Source organism: Mandrillus leucophaeus, unplaced genomic scaffold (assembly GCF_000951045.1).
Source record: "Mandrillus leucophaeus isolate KB7577 unplaced genomic scaffold, Mleu.le_1.0 Scaffold21, whole genome shotgun sequence".
Taxonomy (NCBI): Eukaryota; Metazoa; Chordata; class Mammalia; order Primates; family Cercopithecidae; genus Mandrillus; species Mandrillus leucophaeus.
The window spans coordinates 4,898,526-4,914,019 of NW_012102143.1; the positions used below are offsets into that span (position 1 = coordinate 4,898,526).

The window sequence follows — 15,494 nt, forward strand, 5'->3', positions numbered from 1 at the left end:
AAAATACAAAGATTAGGCAGACATGGTGGCACATGCCTGTAATCCCAGCTACTCAGGAGGCCGAGGCAGGAGAATTGCTTGAGCCCAGGAAGTGGAGGTTGTAGTGAGCCAAGATAGTGCCACTGCCCTCCAGCCTGGGGGGCACAGCGAGCAAGACTCCATCTCAAAAAAAAAGAAAAAAAAAAAAGAAAGAAAAGCTCTCTCTTCCCCCAACGCTGACTTGCACATTTTCTTTTGTAAACACAAATGCTTCTCTCCATCCCCCATCCCCTCCCTCCTGATGTGTTATTGACTCTGCCTTGATTCTGTTGTCACTGGATTGGCTGTCATGCTGTTTGTGCAGCACCTGCTTTCTGTTTGCAGGTTCTGGGAGTTGTATGACGCTGGGCAAACTGGGAGCAGCGTGAGCATCCCGGCCCAAGCTCGGGCTCAGGAGTCGGGAGTCGGCACTCACTCGCACACGCACACGCACAGAAGGCTCTCCCGCTCTCTCAGTCGGCACGCACGCTCACACGTACATGCACAGAAGGCTCTCCCGCTCTCTCAGGCTGGTCCCTGGGCAGGTTGAAGGCGGCTCAGCATCCATCTTTTTCCAGAGAAGAGAACTTTGGCCCTCCCAGGTGCTAGCCGGCCACCTCATGGCTCCAGGCCTGTCCTGAAGGTGGGGGCCAGATTGGGAGCCTCCCTGCTTGTGCTCTGCAGCCCCGTCTGGCCTGAACGGTGTAAAGTTCCCTGGATCTTTCCTTCCTTCTTGCTCTCTTTCAAGGAAGGAAAAGCCGGGTCTGTCAGTTCTAGGCTCTCCACTCCTTCTCCCCTTTTGAAACTTGCAATAAAATTGACCTTCTCTTCTTTCCTGCAGCCTTTCTTTTTTCCTGTGATTTCCCAAAATATGGCCACCGCTCTGCCGTCACGTGTGCATCTTGTTCCAAATTTGATACAGAGTTTGTTTGTTTGTCTGTTTTTGATACTGAGTCTCTCTCCGTTGCCCAGGCTGGAGTGCAGTGGTGTGATCTTGGCTCATGCAACCTCTACCTCCCGGGTTCAAGCAATTCTCTGCCTCAGCCACCTGAGTAGCTGGGATTACAGGCGTCCACCACCACACCTGGCTAATTTTTGTATTTTTAGTAGAGATGGGATTTTACCATGTTGGCCAGGCTGGTCTTGAACTCCTGACCTCGTGATCCACCCACTTCAGCCTCCCAAAGTGCTGGGATTACAGGCCTGAGCCACCATGCCCAGCTAGAGTTTGTTTTTTAAATGTGTATATGCTCGGGGGTCCTCTTAAGAGTCTGGTGTTACCAGGAATGATCAATAAAGTCAGTTACTGTCATCCTTATCCCGACACTAAGTGCTCTGGTTACATGGAGATGACACCTTGCCAGCTGAGTCATGCGGTGGATTTGGCGTGGCAGGCACTAAGTATGCAGGTTGCAGGTGGGGAGTGTCCGAGATAATTGTCTTTGGGGTGGACACAGGAAAGCCACCTTGGCCAAGTCACCACCCCTCAAGGTCAGGTGCAGCAAAGCCCATCAGGCAGCAATGCTAGAGTGTCTGTCTCTGAGCTATCAGACCCCGAAAAAACCAGAGGGTTCATGGCTCCTGCGACCTACCCAGTGATTCCTATGTCCTATGCTCAGTGCCTGGCTGTCCTTGTAGATGGCTTCCTGACATGGCCCAGAGAGAGGTAAAGAGCCACCTACAAAAGAGGTCTTCTTTTAGGCAGGAGGAAAAGCAAATATAAAATACGATGGCGCCTTAAATGTACCTTTTCTTTTCATTTTGGGGATTGTATCACTGCCTTTCTTCCGCCGAGTCGCCCATTCCCTCATTTTCCCTCGCTCTCCTGCGGTTGATTTATTTAAAGGTGTGTCAGCACCGCATCAAATGAGGAACTGGGCCCCCTCCTTTCTGCTGACGGCCGGCCGCGCCAATAATTCATTTTTTAGCTCATTAGCTAACGGAGGCTGTGAGCAGTGGTCCTCCCGGGGATTGGAATGAGGGGAGGTGATCTACTGCCGGCTGCCTGCTCTTGAACTGGCCTTCCTTGGGGAAAATGAAAGGCTCAGCCAAGACAAGCCAGAGATCCCAGAAGTAGAACCGCGGCCTCCGAGTGACCATCTGAGTCTGTGTGCTTTGACGTCGTGGCTTCTTAGGGCAAATGCCTCTAGACGGAATATTCTCATCGAGAAGAAGCCATTGTCAGCATGTCCCTCGGTCACATGTGGCCTGTGTTTGCAGACGCTAGTGAGAAAGATGAAGGATGCTATCCAGAGTATGCGTCAGCTCAGGCTGCCATAATAACGTAATACACACGAGTGGCTTAAGTGCAGGACATTCACGTCTCACGGTTCTGGAGGCTGGAAGTCCGGGGTCAGGGTGCCCAGAGGGTTGGTTCTGGTGAGACCTCTCTCCCTGGCTCAGATGGTGCCTTCTCCCTGTGTCCTGCCGTTCCTCCAGGTGCGCTCAGAGTGGGGGAGACATCGCCAGTATCTCGTCCTCTTATACAGGTATCTGGGTTATTGAATTAGGGCTGTACCTTTATAGCGTCATTTAACTTTGATTCTCTCCCTGAAGATCCCATCTCCACATACAGCAACATTGAGGGGTAAGGCTTCAGCATGTGAATTTTGTGGGACACGACTCATCCTCTAACATCCAAGAAGCCTTTAAACATCTCAAGGCTATGGGGCAGGAGCCAACCAGATGTTGCTCCTGCAACTCTGACAGCTATGAGGTCATTTAAACCAGCCAAACTCCTTACCCCGGAGTCTCAGGATCCTCTGCACCCTGGGGGGAGCTCACAAGATGCCAGCAGGCTTGGCAAGGCCTCTGGCCAAGAGCGGCCCCCGTACCATGCTGAGCATGAGGACTTGCGTGAAGCTCGTATGTACACACAGCTGTGATTTAGAAGCCTCCGGCACCCAGCAGGCCTTCAGTACCCACGGCCCTGTGCCACTGGCACTTCCCCTACACGTGCCACTTCCACTGGTGAGCTCCTGTTGCTCACATAATGTTGAATTATCAGAGAGGTTCTCTTCGGCCATAACCACAGCCGCTGTTTGCAGGGGAACTGCTGTGGCCATGGTGTCATCCAAATGCATGATCCCAAATCCCCAAACAGCCCTGCCTGGTGTAGATGTCACTGTCCCCATTTGACAGATGAGGAAAGGAGGGTCCAAGAAGTTATTAGAAAGGTGAACGTCTGCACCACTAAGTCGAAAAAAGCAGGCACGCAAGCCACAATCTCTCTAATGCTTAAGAGTAAGCCTGTGAGCCCAGTATTGGTGGGGAGTTATGCTTTTCTCCTGCCTTTGGGCCTTGCAGAAAGTGCAGGGAGCTAAGCTTTGCCCCTGGTATCAGGATGGGAACATCCATAGGAGGTGGGCTTCAAGTCACAGCAGGGGACTGACATGCGTGAGGTTGCTGAAGTAGCACCCAAAAAACCCAGCGCCCTTGTCTGAGTCCTGTTTTCATCCTAGTTAGATTTCAGCTGCTAACAAGAATCACGTCTAATGCAGACACAAAGCCCAGTGACTGCCCCTAGCTGCCTGATCACCTCCTAGTGTCCAAAAAACGCTGAAATATTGCAGTCCCAAAGGACTCAGAAGTCAGCATTGAAAGCTTCTGTTTTGCTTTCTTTTCTTTTCTTTTCTTTTCTTTTCTTTTCTTTAAACAGACTCTCGCTCTGTCACCCACGCTGGAGTGCAGTGGCGCAATCTTGGCTCACTGCAGCCTCCACCTCCTAGATCCAAGCGATTCTCCTGCCTCAGCCTCCTGAGTAGCTGAGACTACAGGTGTGCCACCACGTCAGGCTGATTTTTGTATTTTTAGTAGAGACAGGTTTTCACTATGTTGGCCAGGCCTCGAACTCTGGACCTCAGGTGGCCTGCCCAGCCTCAGCCTCCCAGAGTGCTGGGATTACAGGCATGAGCCACCGCACCTGGCTGAAAACTTTTGTTTTGGAAATGGAGTTTCACTCTTGTTGCCCAAGCTGGAGTGCAATGGCGCAGTCTCGGCTCACTGCATCCTCCACCCTCCACAGGGTTCAAGCGATTCTCCTGTCTCAGTCTCCCATTTGTGGGTTTCGGGCCCACAAAACCTGGACCTACCTTTTATTACATAGTTTATACAATGCTGATTTTTTTTTCCATAAGTTCTTAGGGTACACGTGGTATTTGGTTAATTTTTTGGTTTTTGTTTTGTTTTGTTTTTTGTTTTTTTGAGAAAGAGACAGTTTCGCTCTGTCACCCAGGCTGGAGTGCAATGGTGCAATCTTGGCTCACTGCAACCTCCGCCTCCTGGGTTCAAGCGATTTTCCTGCATCAGCCTCCCGAGTAGCTGGGATTACAGGTGCACGCCACCACCCCCGGCTATTTTGTATTTTTAGTAGAGACAGGGTTTCTCCATGTTGGCCAGGCTGGTCTCGAACTCCTGACCTCAAGAAGTCCACCCGCCTCAGCCCCCCAAATTGCTGGGATTACAAGCGTAAGCCACCACAGCCAGCCATAGGTAAGTTCTTTGGTGGTGATTTGTGAGATTTTGGTGCACGCATCACCCGAGTAGTATACATTGTACCCTATTTGTAGTCTTTTATCCCTCGCCCCCCTCCCACTCTTCTCCCGAAGTCCCCAAAGTCCATTGTATCATTCTTACGCCTTTTGTGTCCCCATAGCTTAGCTCTCACATATCAGTGAGAACATATGACGTTCAGCTTTCCATTCTTGAGTTACTTTCCTTAGAATAATAGTCTCCACTCTCATTGGAGGTCACTGCAAATGCTGTTCACCCATTCCTTTTTATGGCTGTGTAGTGTTCCATCGTATATATATATATATATATACACCACAGTTTCTTTATCCACTTGTTGATTGATGGCCATTTGGGTTGGTTCCACAATTTTGCAGTTGTGAATTGTGCTGCTATAAACGTGTGTGTAAGTATCTTTTTCATGTAATGACTTCTTTTCCTCTGGGTGGATACAATAGTGTGATTGCTGAATCAAATGGTAGTTCTACTTTTAGTTCTTTAAGGAATCTTCACACTGTTTACCATAGCGGCTGTACGAGTTTACATTCCCACCAGCAGCATGGACGTGTTCCCTGTACACCACATCCACACCAACATCTACTGTTTTTTTATTTTTTTTGATTATGGCCATTCTTGAAGGATTAAGGTGGTATCAACAATCCTGATTTTTGTTTGTTTGTTTGTTTGTTTTTTTGAGACAGAGTTTCAGGCTGTCTGGAGTGCAGTGCTGCAATCTCAGCTCACTGCAAGCTCTGCCTCCCAGGTTCACGCCATTCTCCTGCCTCAGCCTCCCGAGTAGCTGGGACTACAGGCACCCGCCACCGGGCCCGGCTAATTTTTTTTTTTTTTTTTTTTTTTTTTTTTTTTAGTAGAGACAGGGTTTCACCGTGTTAGCCAGGATGGTCTCCATCTCCTGACCTCGTGATCCGCCCACCTCGGCCTCCCAAAGTGCTGGGATTACAGGCGTGAGCCACCAGGCCTGGCCAACAATCCTGATTTTTAAAAGTAAAGAACAGCTCATTCAAATGTGTATCAGCTTGTCAGTTCAGATGAGGTTGCCTGTGGGGTGAGATGGGAGGACAAAAAATCACTCCAGCAGTTCCCGGGGAGGACATACTGACACAGGGAAGGGTTCAGGAGCTGTAGGTTTGTACTCATTCTTTGGCTGGGGTGTTCGAATATTAAAAAGAAATTGAATAATTGCAGTTAGCACTGTAGCTACTGTGTTAAGTTATCTGGTTTATCCCTGGGTGATTTGGCAATGGCTATTAAAATCAATCGGAGCGGAATCAAATAGTTGTGATTTTAATGCCTACCAAAAAATGAGAGTTAGCAAATTGGAACTGGAAAGTCTGGACGTATCCTTCCCCGTCATCCCTTTTCATTTAATTCACGTTTTGCTCCTTCTCTTTTGTGATTTATGAAATGCATCAACACATGTTTAATACATTTTCAATAAGGCCTTTAAAACAGTATCAGAAGCACTTCTTTTTGTCTGTCTCCTGAACCCGTATTTCCCAGACATTGTCAGTGCTTTTGTGCTTGTGTTTTTGCCCGAGTGGGGTGCGGGGGCTGCCTCCGCTGCATTTGTGGGGGCTGGTGTCAGTTCTCAGCTGTAGCCAAGTGTTTGTCCTGGAAATCTCCAAATGAAAAGAGTCGGGGGTCACTCTGGGGTCACTCCCATGTACCAGGAAGTGAAGCAAAACTAATCCAGATTTACTCCTGGAAGAATTTGTTTGCCTAAGTATTTAAAAACAGATTAGGGCTAACCCGACACTAGATCACTAGGTGCAATGTAAACACGGGTAAAAGGTGTAAACAAGGCCTTTCCTCTGTACCTCGGAAGCAGAAATGTCATGGGTAATGAGTTTTCTTTCTAGACTTTCGCGGAGGCCCTGAGTGATTTCTCCGTGTCGTTTGTAGCTGTGTACTCTGATTATTCCCCTGGAGAAACCTGAATTTTGGAGAGGGCAATTGTGAATCAGCGCGTTATTAAAGTCTCTGTGGGTAACTGCGGTGCCTTCTTACATGTAGGGCTTTTCTTTCCTTTTTCTTACTTTTTTTTTTTTTTTTTTTTTTTTTTTTTTGAGACAGGGTCTCATTCTATCACCCAGGTTGGAGTGCAGTGGTGCAGTCTTGGCTCACTGCAACTCTGCCTCCCGGGTTCAAGCGATTCTCCTACCTCGGCCTCCCGAGTAGCTGGGATTACAGACACCTGCCACCACACCGGCTAATTTTTGTATTTTTTGTAGAGACAGGGTTTCACCATGTTGGCCAAGCTGGTCTCAAACTCCTGACCTCAGGTGATCCACCCACCTCGGCCTCCCAAAGTGCTAGGATTACAGGCGTGAGCCACTGCTCCTGGCCTCTTTTCTTTGTCATACTCATCAAAAAGGCAGGCAGGGAGCACTTCCCTGGCTGGGCTCTGCTCCTGGGATCTTTGTAAAATTTCAAGAGCTGCTTGTAAAATCTCACATTGTTCTTTGTAAATTTCTTGTCCCCCACCGCCCCACCTTTTTTCCCCCCTCTAGCAGTGCTACAGAGTCTTGAGTTTTCAGTATCTCTCACACTCCTTTTTAAGAAACCAGAAACCATCGTGAGTAGCCAGAGTACAGGAGCTGCTCGCCTGGGGTCCTTCCTTTGGGTCAACGTCAACATGTCTTACTGTCGGTTTCCTCTTCTATTTCTTGAACTTCTCATCTCGTCCTGTCCTCTCCTTCTCAGCCCTCCCCACAGATGGGTAGCAGGGTCCCCATCCTCTGTAGACCCCCCAGGAGGAGACCACCACGTATTACACTGGCCAGCTCAGGCAGCCCCATCTTAGCCAGGTTGTGATGCTGGGGGCGGGCAGGCACCAGCATCATCTGCTCCCCACACCACCAACCCCATGCACCCCCTCCCCAGCTTCGTCCTCTCCTCTGCCTCTGGGCTCAGCTCTGGCTTCTGGGAGCTACCTGCTTGTTTCCCAGGCCCTGGAACAGTTTCCCTCAGAATACCCAACCGTTCTTTGTCATTTAAGGAATTCCTGACATTCTATCCTTTCCACTTAAGCCTTTCCCAAGTATCTGGAGATTCCAAAAGCTGCATCTCCCTTCTAAACCTCCTCATTGGAGTCTGCCGTCTCCTGCTTGAGTCTGTTGCCATGTTTTCTTCAGCTGAAAGGGTTTAGAAAACCTGGGGAGTCCACACACACACACACACCCTATTTCGGAGTTTGGAGCTAAGACCACATGGGCACCCCCAGGTGTGGGGAGCGCACTGGCTGTCCCATCCCCCCACCCCCCAGCTTCAGCCGAGTGTCCTATAGTCCTGACTACAGCCCTGCTTACAGTAAAACAGCTCTCGGCCCCGGAGACCATGCTTCCATCGTGCCAGTCCCAGGCAGTAGGGTGGTTCCCCCTGTGCGTCGGCGTGTGAGAGCCACTGATCCAAGGCCATGGCCTTGAGCCCTCACTTGATAGTTTTCTTTCCAAGGATAGATTCTGCACTAAAAGTGACAGAAACAAAGAGCACCAAGACAGCGTATGAGCCTGAGATCAGCGGCTCTCACACCTTGGGCCCATTGGAATCCCCTGCAGGGCTTGTTAAAACACTCCTAGAGGTTCGGATTCAGGGGGTCTGGGGCGTGACCTGAGAACCTGCATTTCTGGGCTGATGCTGCTGGTGAGGATACTGTTTTGTGAAGGTGGATAAACCTTTCCTCCAGGAAGCTTTGTGCCGAGTGAGGACCTTTGCTTTCTGTGACTTCACTTCCCTCTCGGCTCCTCCCGACCACATGGGGCGGGTGCTTGCAGCCTGTGTTCTCGGGCCTGATCGTGACCGCACCTGTCTGGTGGCTCTTTGCAGGGAAGAGAAGGAACGGTGGATCCGTGCCAAGTACGAGCAGAAGCTCTTCCTGGCCCCACTACCCTGCACGGAGCTGTCCCTGGGCCAGCACCTGCTGCGGGCCACCGCCGACGAGGACCTGCGGACGGCCATCCTGCTGCTGGCACACGGCTCCCGGGACGAGGTGAACGAGACCTGCGGGGAAGGAGACGGCCGCACGGCGCTGCATCTGGCCTGCCGCAAGGGGAATGTGGTCCTAGCACAGCTCCTGATCTGGGTAGGTGGTCGGCACCCCTGGCAGAGGACGAGGCCACAGGGGGCACTGTCTGCTTTGTTCTGCTTCCGTGGGCATCTTTCTGGCAGAAGGCTGTTGTTCTCGGTCCACAAGTGGGAACAGTTCCTAATGGGAAACTCCGATTGAAGAACAGAGGGCCTTATACAGACACAGTCGGTCCTCCTTGTACAGTACTTGTCAGAGTTTCTGAAAATTGCCACTTTGTGATTGCCCCTTGTCAGGGAGGGTTGGTGGTGTCCCTCTTTTTCATTTCCATCATCTTCTGGAGAGAAGGCGGTGTATTAACGGGATGGCTTGTAGGGTTTCCCCATTTCCAAATCTTTGGTGTTTTTATTCACTTAACAGAGAAATACTGGACCCTCAACTTTGAGGTCTGATGTGGCAGGAGTTTGTCAGAGGGCTTCTTTTGAACCATTCTGATGAATTTCTACTGGGGGAAAGTATTCTGTACATTCCTGTTGAAGCATGTGGCACAATGCTTGAATGAGTAAAAGAGAAGGATAAAGTGGTTGAGCAGAGAGGCCTTGCCTGTGCCACCCGGGAGCTACGTCTGAGAAGCTGTGCCCACCTAGGGGCTGCCCGTGGACCCCTGGGGCTTCAGCCGAGGCAGGTCCCCACCAGAGGCAGGCTCCACCTGCAGGGAGGCTGCCCAGGTAGGGAAGGCAAGCGTGTGCCCAGAAGTGGGGACGGCACCCGGAGGTGGGACACCCAGCTGGAGGCTCTTCTGTCTCCACTCGCAAGGCAGGATAGGTCAGTCCCGCACGGCAGCAGCGTTCTACAGCCGCACGTGTGGAGTGCTGCAGGCTTCTGCATGTTTTTGATCTGACATTTTTTGTGTGTTTTTGAGACAGAGTCTCGCTCTGTCGCCCGGGCTGGAGTGCAGTTGTGCGATCTCAGCTCACTGCAACATCCACCTCCCAGGTTCAAGCGGTTCTTCTGCCTGAGCCCCCTGAGTAGCTGCGATTACAGGCACCCGCCACCACACCCAGCTAATTTTTATTTATTTTATTTTTTTATTTATTTTTTTTGAGACGGAGTCTCACTCTGCCACCCAGGCTGGAGTGCAGTGGCACGATCTCGGCTCACTGCAAGCTCCGCCTCCCAGGTCCTCGCCATTCTCCTGCCTCAGCCTCCTGAGTAGCTGGAACTACAGGCGCCCGCCACCGTGCCCGGCTAATTTTTTTTTTTGTATTTTTTCTCCCTATATTGCTCAGGCTAATCTTGAACTCCCGAACTCAAGGATCCGCCCGCCTCGGCCTCCCAAAGTGCTGGGATTACAAGCGTGAGCCACCACACCCGGCCTTGATCTGACTTTTTTGATGGGTCCAGTTGGAGAATGAGATGAGATATACAGACACTACATCAAAATCAAAGATATCACCGTTTACTCATTAGTCATACATGTGATGTAATGCAAATTAAATAAGAGTTGTGTGTAGTGTGCTAGGGCTGCCATAACAAAATACCACAGACAGGTGCTTCAACAACAGACGTTTATTTTCTCACAGTTCTGGAGGCTGGAAGTACAAGATCAAAGGCCCGGCAGGGATGGTTCCTGGTGAGGCCTCTCGTGGCTGGTAGACGGCCGCCCTCTCCCTGTGTTCTCACAGGTCCTTTCCTCTGCACTTGCTCCTAGGAGATCTTTCCTTTCCACCCTCCCCTCCTTCTTTCTGGGACAAAGTCTTGCTCTGTTGTCCAGGCTAGAGTGCAGTGGCACAATCATAGCCCACTGTAACCTCGAACTCCTGGGCTCAAGCAGTCCCCCACCAGCCTGCCAAGTAGTTGGGACCACAGGCATGCACCTCCATGAATGGCAATTTTTTTTTAAATTTTTGTAGAGTTAGGTTCTTACCATATTGCCCATGGGTTTTGAACTCCTGGCTTTAAGCAGTCCTCTCACCTCAGCCTCCCGAAGTGTTGAGATTACAGGTATCAGCCTCCCAGCACAGCCTCTTCCTCTTCTCATACAAATACTAACCCTACTGTGACCTCATTTAAGCTCATATACCACCATAAAGGCTCTATTTCCAAATACAGTCACATGCGAAAGTACTGGGTGTTAGGACTTAAACATACGAATTGGTGGTGGGAGCAGAGGACACAGTTATAAATTACAGGCCATGTTTCCTCCTCCAACTGAGCAAAAATTCCTTTGATGGCGCTGGTTCCATGCTGTTGAGTGGCCTCAGACTCCCACACATTGTGCGTTGGCAGAAGTGGAAGTGAATTCACTTTTTCATGAGCAAAAAGCTTAAAAATGTTGTGTACTTTAGCCCTGAGAAAGATTCTGTGTGAGGACATACATCCGGGTACTGTTTCTTCCAGTGACAATTTTTTATTTATTTTCATTTATTTATTTATTTATTTTTGAGATGGAGTCTCACTCTGTCACCCAGGCTGGAGTGCAGTGGCACGATCTCGGCTCACTGAAACCTCCGTCTCCTGAGTTCACACAATTCTCCTGCCTCAGCCTCCTGACTAGCTGGGATTACAAGCATACACCACCAAGCCCAGATAATTTTTGTGTTTTTAGTAGAGACGAAGTTTCACCATGTTGGTCAGGCTGGTCTCAAACTCCTGACCTCATGATCCCCCCACCTCGGCCTCCCAAAGTGCTGGGATTACAGGATTGAGCCACTGCACCCAGCTCCAGTGATAATGTTTACAGAGTATGCACGGTTGAGGGGAGAGTTCTGAATTCTGTTCCTGTGGTGGAATATTGTATCACTTGCCTGTGTCATGCTATTTGTGGGGTGGGGAGACAGGGTCTCACTCTGTTGCCCAGGCTACAGTACAGTGGTGTGATCTCGGCCCACGGCAGCCTCTGCCTCCTAGGCTCAAGTGACCCTCCCACCTCAGCCTCCTGTGTAGCTGGGTCCACAGGCACATGCCACCATGCCCAGCTAGTTTTTTAAAAATGTGTTTTTTTCTAGAGACAGGATCTCCCTATATTGCTCAGGCTAATCTTGAACTCCTGGGCTGCAGTGAGCCGCTGCACACAGCTCGTGTCGTGCTTCTGAGTAGTGTTTTTTGTTGTTTTTCTTTTATTTTTTTGAGACAGAGTCTCGCTGTGTTGCCCAGGCTGGAGTGCAGTGACGCGATCTCGGCTCACTGCAAGCTCCGCCTTCCGGGTTCACACCGTTCTCCTGCCTCAGCCTCCTGAGTGGCTGGGACTACAGGCACCTGCCACCACGCCCGGCTAATTTTTTGTATTTTTAGTAGAGACGGGGTTTCACCGAGTTAGCCAGGATGGTCTCGATCTCCTGACCTCGTGATCTGCCTGCCTCGGCCTCCCAAAGTGCTGGGATTGCAGGCGTGAGCCACCGCGCCCGGCCTCTGAGTAATGTTTAATGATGCAAGAAAATGATCACAGTATAGTGATCAATAAAAAATGAAAAACCATACAAAGTATTTGTATAGTCTTATCTCAATTAGGCACATACACATTTAGATTCAAAGAAAACCCATGGGAAGGAAATCCACTAATTGACAAAGGTTATCTCTGAATAGCAAGATTACGGGTGATTTTTTTTTCTGCTTGAGCTCTTATGTGTTATTTGTATGTTTCTTATAATGAAAATTCTGAGATCAAAACAGTGATCTTTTTTTTCTTTGTGCAGTTGGAAAGTCAAAATAGAAACAGCAAAACTAAAGTTACCTTTGATTCCTTAATGTTGCACAAAGGAGGGGCTTTCAGTTGAAAAGAAGACACGTTCTTTCCTTAAAAGAATCCGCTGGCCACGGGTGCAGGCTGTGCCAGCCAGTTCTGTAGCTGGCCCCGCTGTCCAAGCACAAGCCACGCACAAGGGCTGAGAGAAAGCGTCCCTGCCCCCTCCTTCCATCACATCCCCCGGGATACTAATGTGGGCTCCGTTACCTCCGCAGTACGGGGTGGACGTCATGGCCCGAGATGCCCACGGGAACACAGCACTGGCCTACGCCCGGCAGGCCTCCAGCCAGGAGTGCATCGACGTGCTGCTGCAGTACGGCTGCCCCGACGAACGCTTCGTGCTCATGGCCACTCCCAACCTGTCCAGGAGAAACAATAACCGGAACAACAGCAGCGGGAGGGTGCCCACCATCATCTGAGGAACAGCCGTGCCCGCCTGCTCGCCACACCCGGGACGCGGCAGCCTTGCCGCATACTCGCTCGGAATTCGCAGCACGTGAGTCCCGTCGCATCCCCTCCCTCTTCCTGGTGGCCGCCTCCCTCCCGCCCACCCACTGTCACCCCAAACAAAAATCACAAAACCTGGACATCCTCAAGGGGCGAAGAGGCGGCCGGGAGACTGCAGAAGTGGCTCCTTTTCATAAACTTCCCCTAAACCACAAGCAAGAGAGAGCGACGGGCCTCGGCCCTTTGACGATAGCACATGGCGCAGGACCCTTGTCCTGGTGGCACAAGGGACGGGGACGTGAGGGGGAGGGGAGGCGAGGAACAAGGAGAAGGGGCAACTTTCGTTAACTGGCAGTTAAGCACATAGTACATTTCACCTCTAGCAAACGGAACACTTGGATTCCATCTCTTCTCTGAGGAGCTTGACGGCATAAATCAGAAGCAAGCACACAGTTTGTCAGGTTTGAAGCCCCTATGATGGTATGTGTCAAATCAGTTGTAGCTAATCTGTCCAGGGAGAATACTGGCTTCATTACACTTGTATAGTTGAGTTCTTCCAGCATTACTGCTGTTTAATAGAACATGATTAGTCATCACCGAGAAGAAAGCATATTAGCCGAGGAGGTAGTTACGTGGCACGCTCCGGTGATTGCCACGATGTGATTGCAATACTCTTAGAAGCATCATATTATCCCAGACATGTTCTTTCAAGCCCTTGGAGCCCTCCTTTCTAAATTCACTGTCATAATTTAGTATCTGTTTAATTTTTCAGTCCAAAGAGAGGAAATCAGTCGCTGAGTATTATTTGACTGCGGTCTCCTTGGTGCAAAAACAAAATGGGAAAAATAAATAAGAATAACTCAGAAATTCAAAAGGAAATCACAAATTCAGCTAACAATAGCATTTCGAGTATATTTCGTAAACTAAGTAAATACACAAAAGGCTATTTTTTCCGACCGTAAGAGAGATTTTATGTCCTTTTGCCGAGGTGGATGTGTTAGTCTCAGGCCCTCCTGGGCCACATTGCCCAAGTCACACAGGCTTCTGTATTATGTATTTAGATAAGATGTGTGAAAATATATTTGAATAAAAGAAGTTCATAAATATGCATTGATTTTTGTACAGACAAATGGCACCTCTCTTAATTTATAAATTGAACTGGATGTGAACTAATAATGTGCAACTAGTTGAGATAAGAGGGTTACAGATCATTGTACATGGAAAATATTCCCAGCAGTAAACACTTCCATTAATGTGATCTACAGCTTTTAAAAAGGAGCATCTCAGAATAAGACGGTGGTACAATTTGCTTATTAAAATTGAGAAAGAAAAAAAAGACACGCTGAAGTGTATTAGAAAGGAGAAAGAAGGAATGTGGTTTCTCATGATTGGAAGCATGATGTAGATCCGATACGGCTTTTGCTAACCAAGACCAAGGGGCTCTGGCAAGACGGGTTGGTTTTCCGAATGCCAGACCGAGGTGCCTTACGGAAGGCAGCTGCCGATGGTTCTGTGGCACAGACTGGCTCCTGAGAACCCAGGCAACCTTGACCCGGCAGCCCGGCCCTCCACGCTAGTACCTCGCCTGATTTCCATCGTCGCGGTATCTGGCCGCTTCAGACGTCCGCCGCCTTCCGTGGTGGTAGTCAAACGTAGTCAGCCAAACCACAGCATCCCTTAGATTAAAAGCAAACGGGGCGGCTTTGCCCAGAGCCCGTTGGCAGTGTGACGCGGGGAGAAGGGTTGTCACGATGGAAGATGAGGACACTAGACTCCTGTAGCACAGAAACACAAAGCCGCACGCGCTGGCAGCCTCCGGGGTGTTCCTTGCTCTCATATATTAAACCTTATATTTTATAAGAGTTTTTCCTCTTCTTTCACTTTTTAAAAAAAATTAAAGTAGGTGGGGAAAAAAATAAAGCTTTACACATAATTTATATGTGGGTAAGTGTTTCATGGAAATTTCTAATCTTAACGAAGCTAAGTGGAGCTCACTCGTATCCAGAAGGATAACAGGTGCAGCAGTCCCATCGTCCTGCCAGTTGATTTTTCAGTCTGCGTTTCATCACTGTGTAGCTATTGTAAATGTGAATAGAAAAGAAAAAAAGGTCATTGCCTATTTTTGAAGAGCGCGTTGGTGTTCGAATCCACTAGACACACTCGCTCCACACAGCCTTCACCGTAGACTCTGTAGTGGACACAAATAGAGCATAAATGAAATTGTTAAATTATTTCATTGTAGTGAATTCCCACTATAGGAATGCTTTATCATAGTGAAGCTTCTTTTGAGAAGAAACGGAACTCCTTGAGGCTTCTCTTTGGGATGTATATGACTGTGTACATATTATTCTATGTGTTTATAATATAATATTTTCCCAAATGACTTCTTGTTTCACTTTGCCTTCCACAACCTGAATGCTAGATTGGCTCTTTCCCTTCCTGGTCCCCAGCACGGGCCGCCATGACTCCCCCTCAGAAAACACAGCCCCTCCCCTGCCATTCTCAGCGACGTCCATCTGCTCCACGCGCGGCCGCTTGCTAGGGCCCGAGTTTTAGTAGCAAAAGGAAAGGCAGTTTCAAGGGTCTTTCCAAATAAAGAAGACAGCTGGCTAATCTGTTTGTATTTCGGTGTCTAACCAGAAGCCCTTTCTTTGCTGACCACACTCTTGTTCCCACTTTCAAGCTAATTACCACCAAGGCTGGGAGAGGCAAGGACCGAGGGCGGAGTTA

At 49.4% G+C, this 15,494-nt stretch overlaps 1 protein-coding gene across 2 annotated transcripts in view; it reads left to right on the forward strand.

Moving 5' to 3' along the window:
* The window catches only part of AGAP1 (ArfGAP with GTPase domain, ankyrin repeat and PH domain 1), a 650,920-nt gene extending 636,134 nt beyond the window's left edge, over window positions 1–14,786 (forward strand). Inside the window, exons 17-18 of one of the 2 annotated variants that reach the window (XM_011980281.1) lie at window positions 8,374–8,629; window positions 12,533–14,786. In XM_011980281.1, the coding sequence (XP_011835671.1) occupies window positions 8,374–8,629; window positions 12,533–12,736 (460 nt within the window). In that variant the 3' untranslated portion in view covers window positions 12,737–14,786. The remainder of the gene's footprint in view (window positions 1–8,373; window positions 8,630–12,532) is intronic. The other variant, XM_011980282.1, reaches the window with a different exon arrangement.
* Window positions 14,787–15,494: the final 708 nt, after the last annotated feature.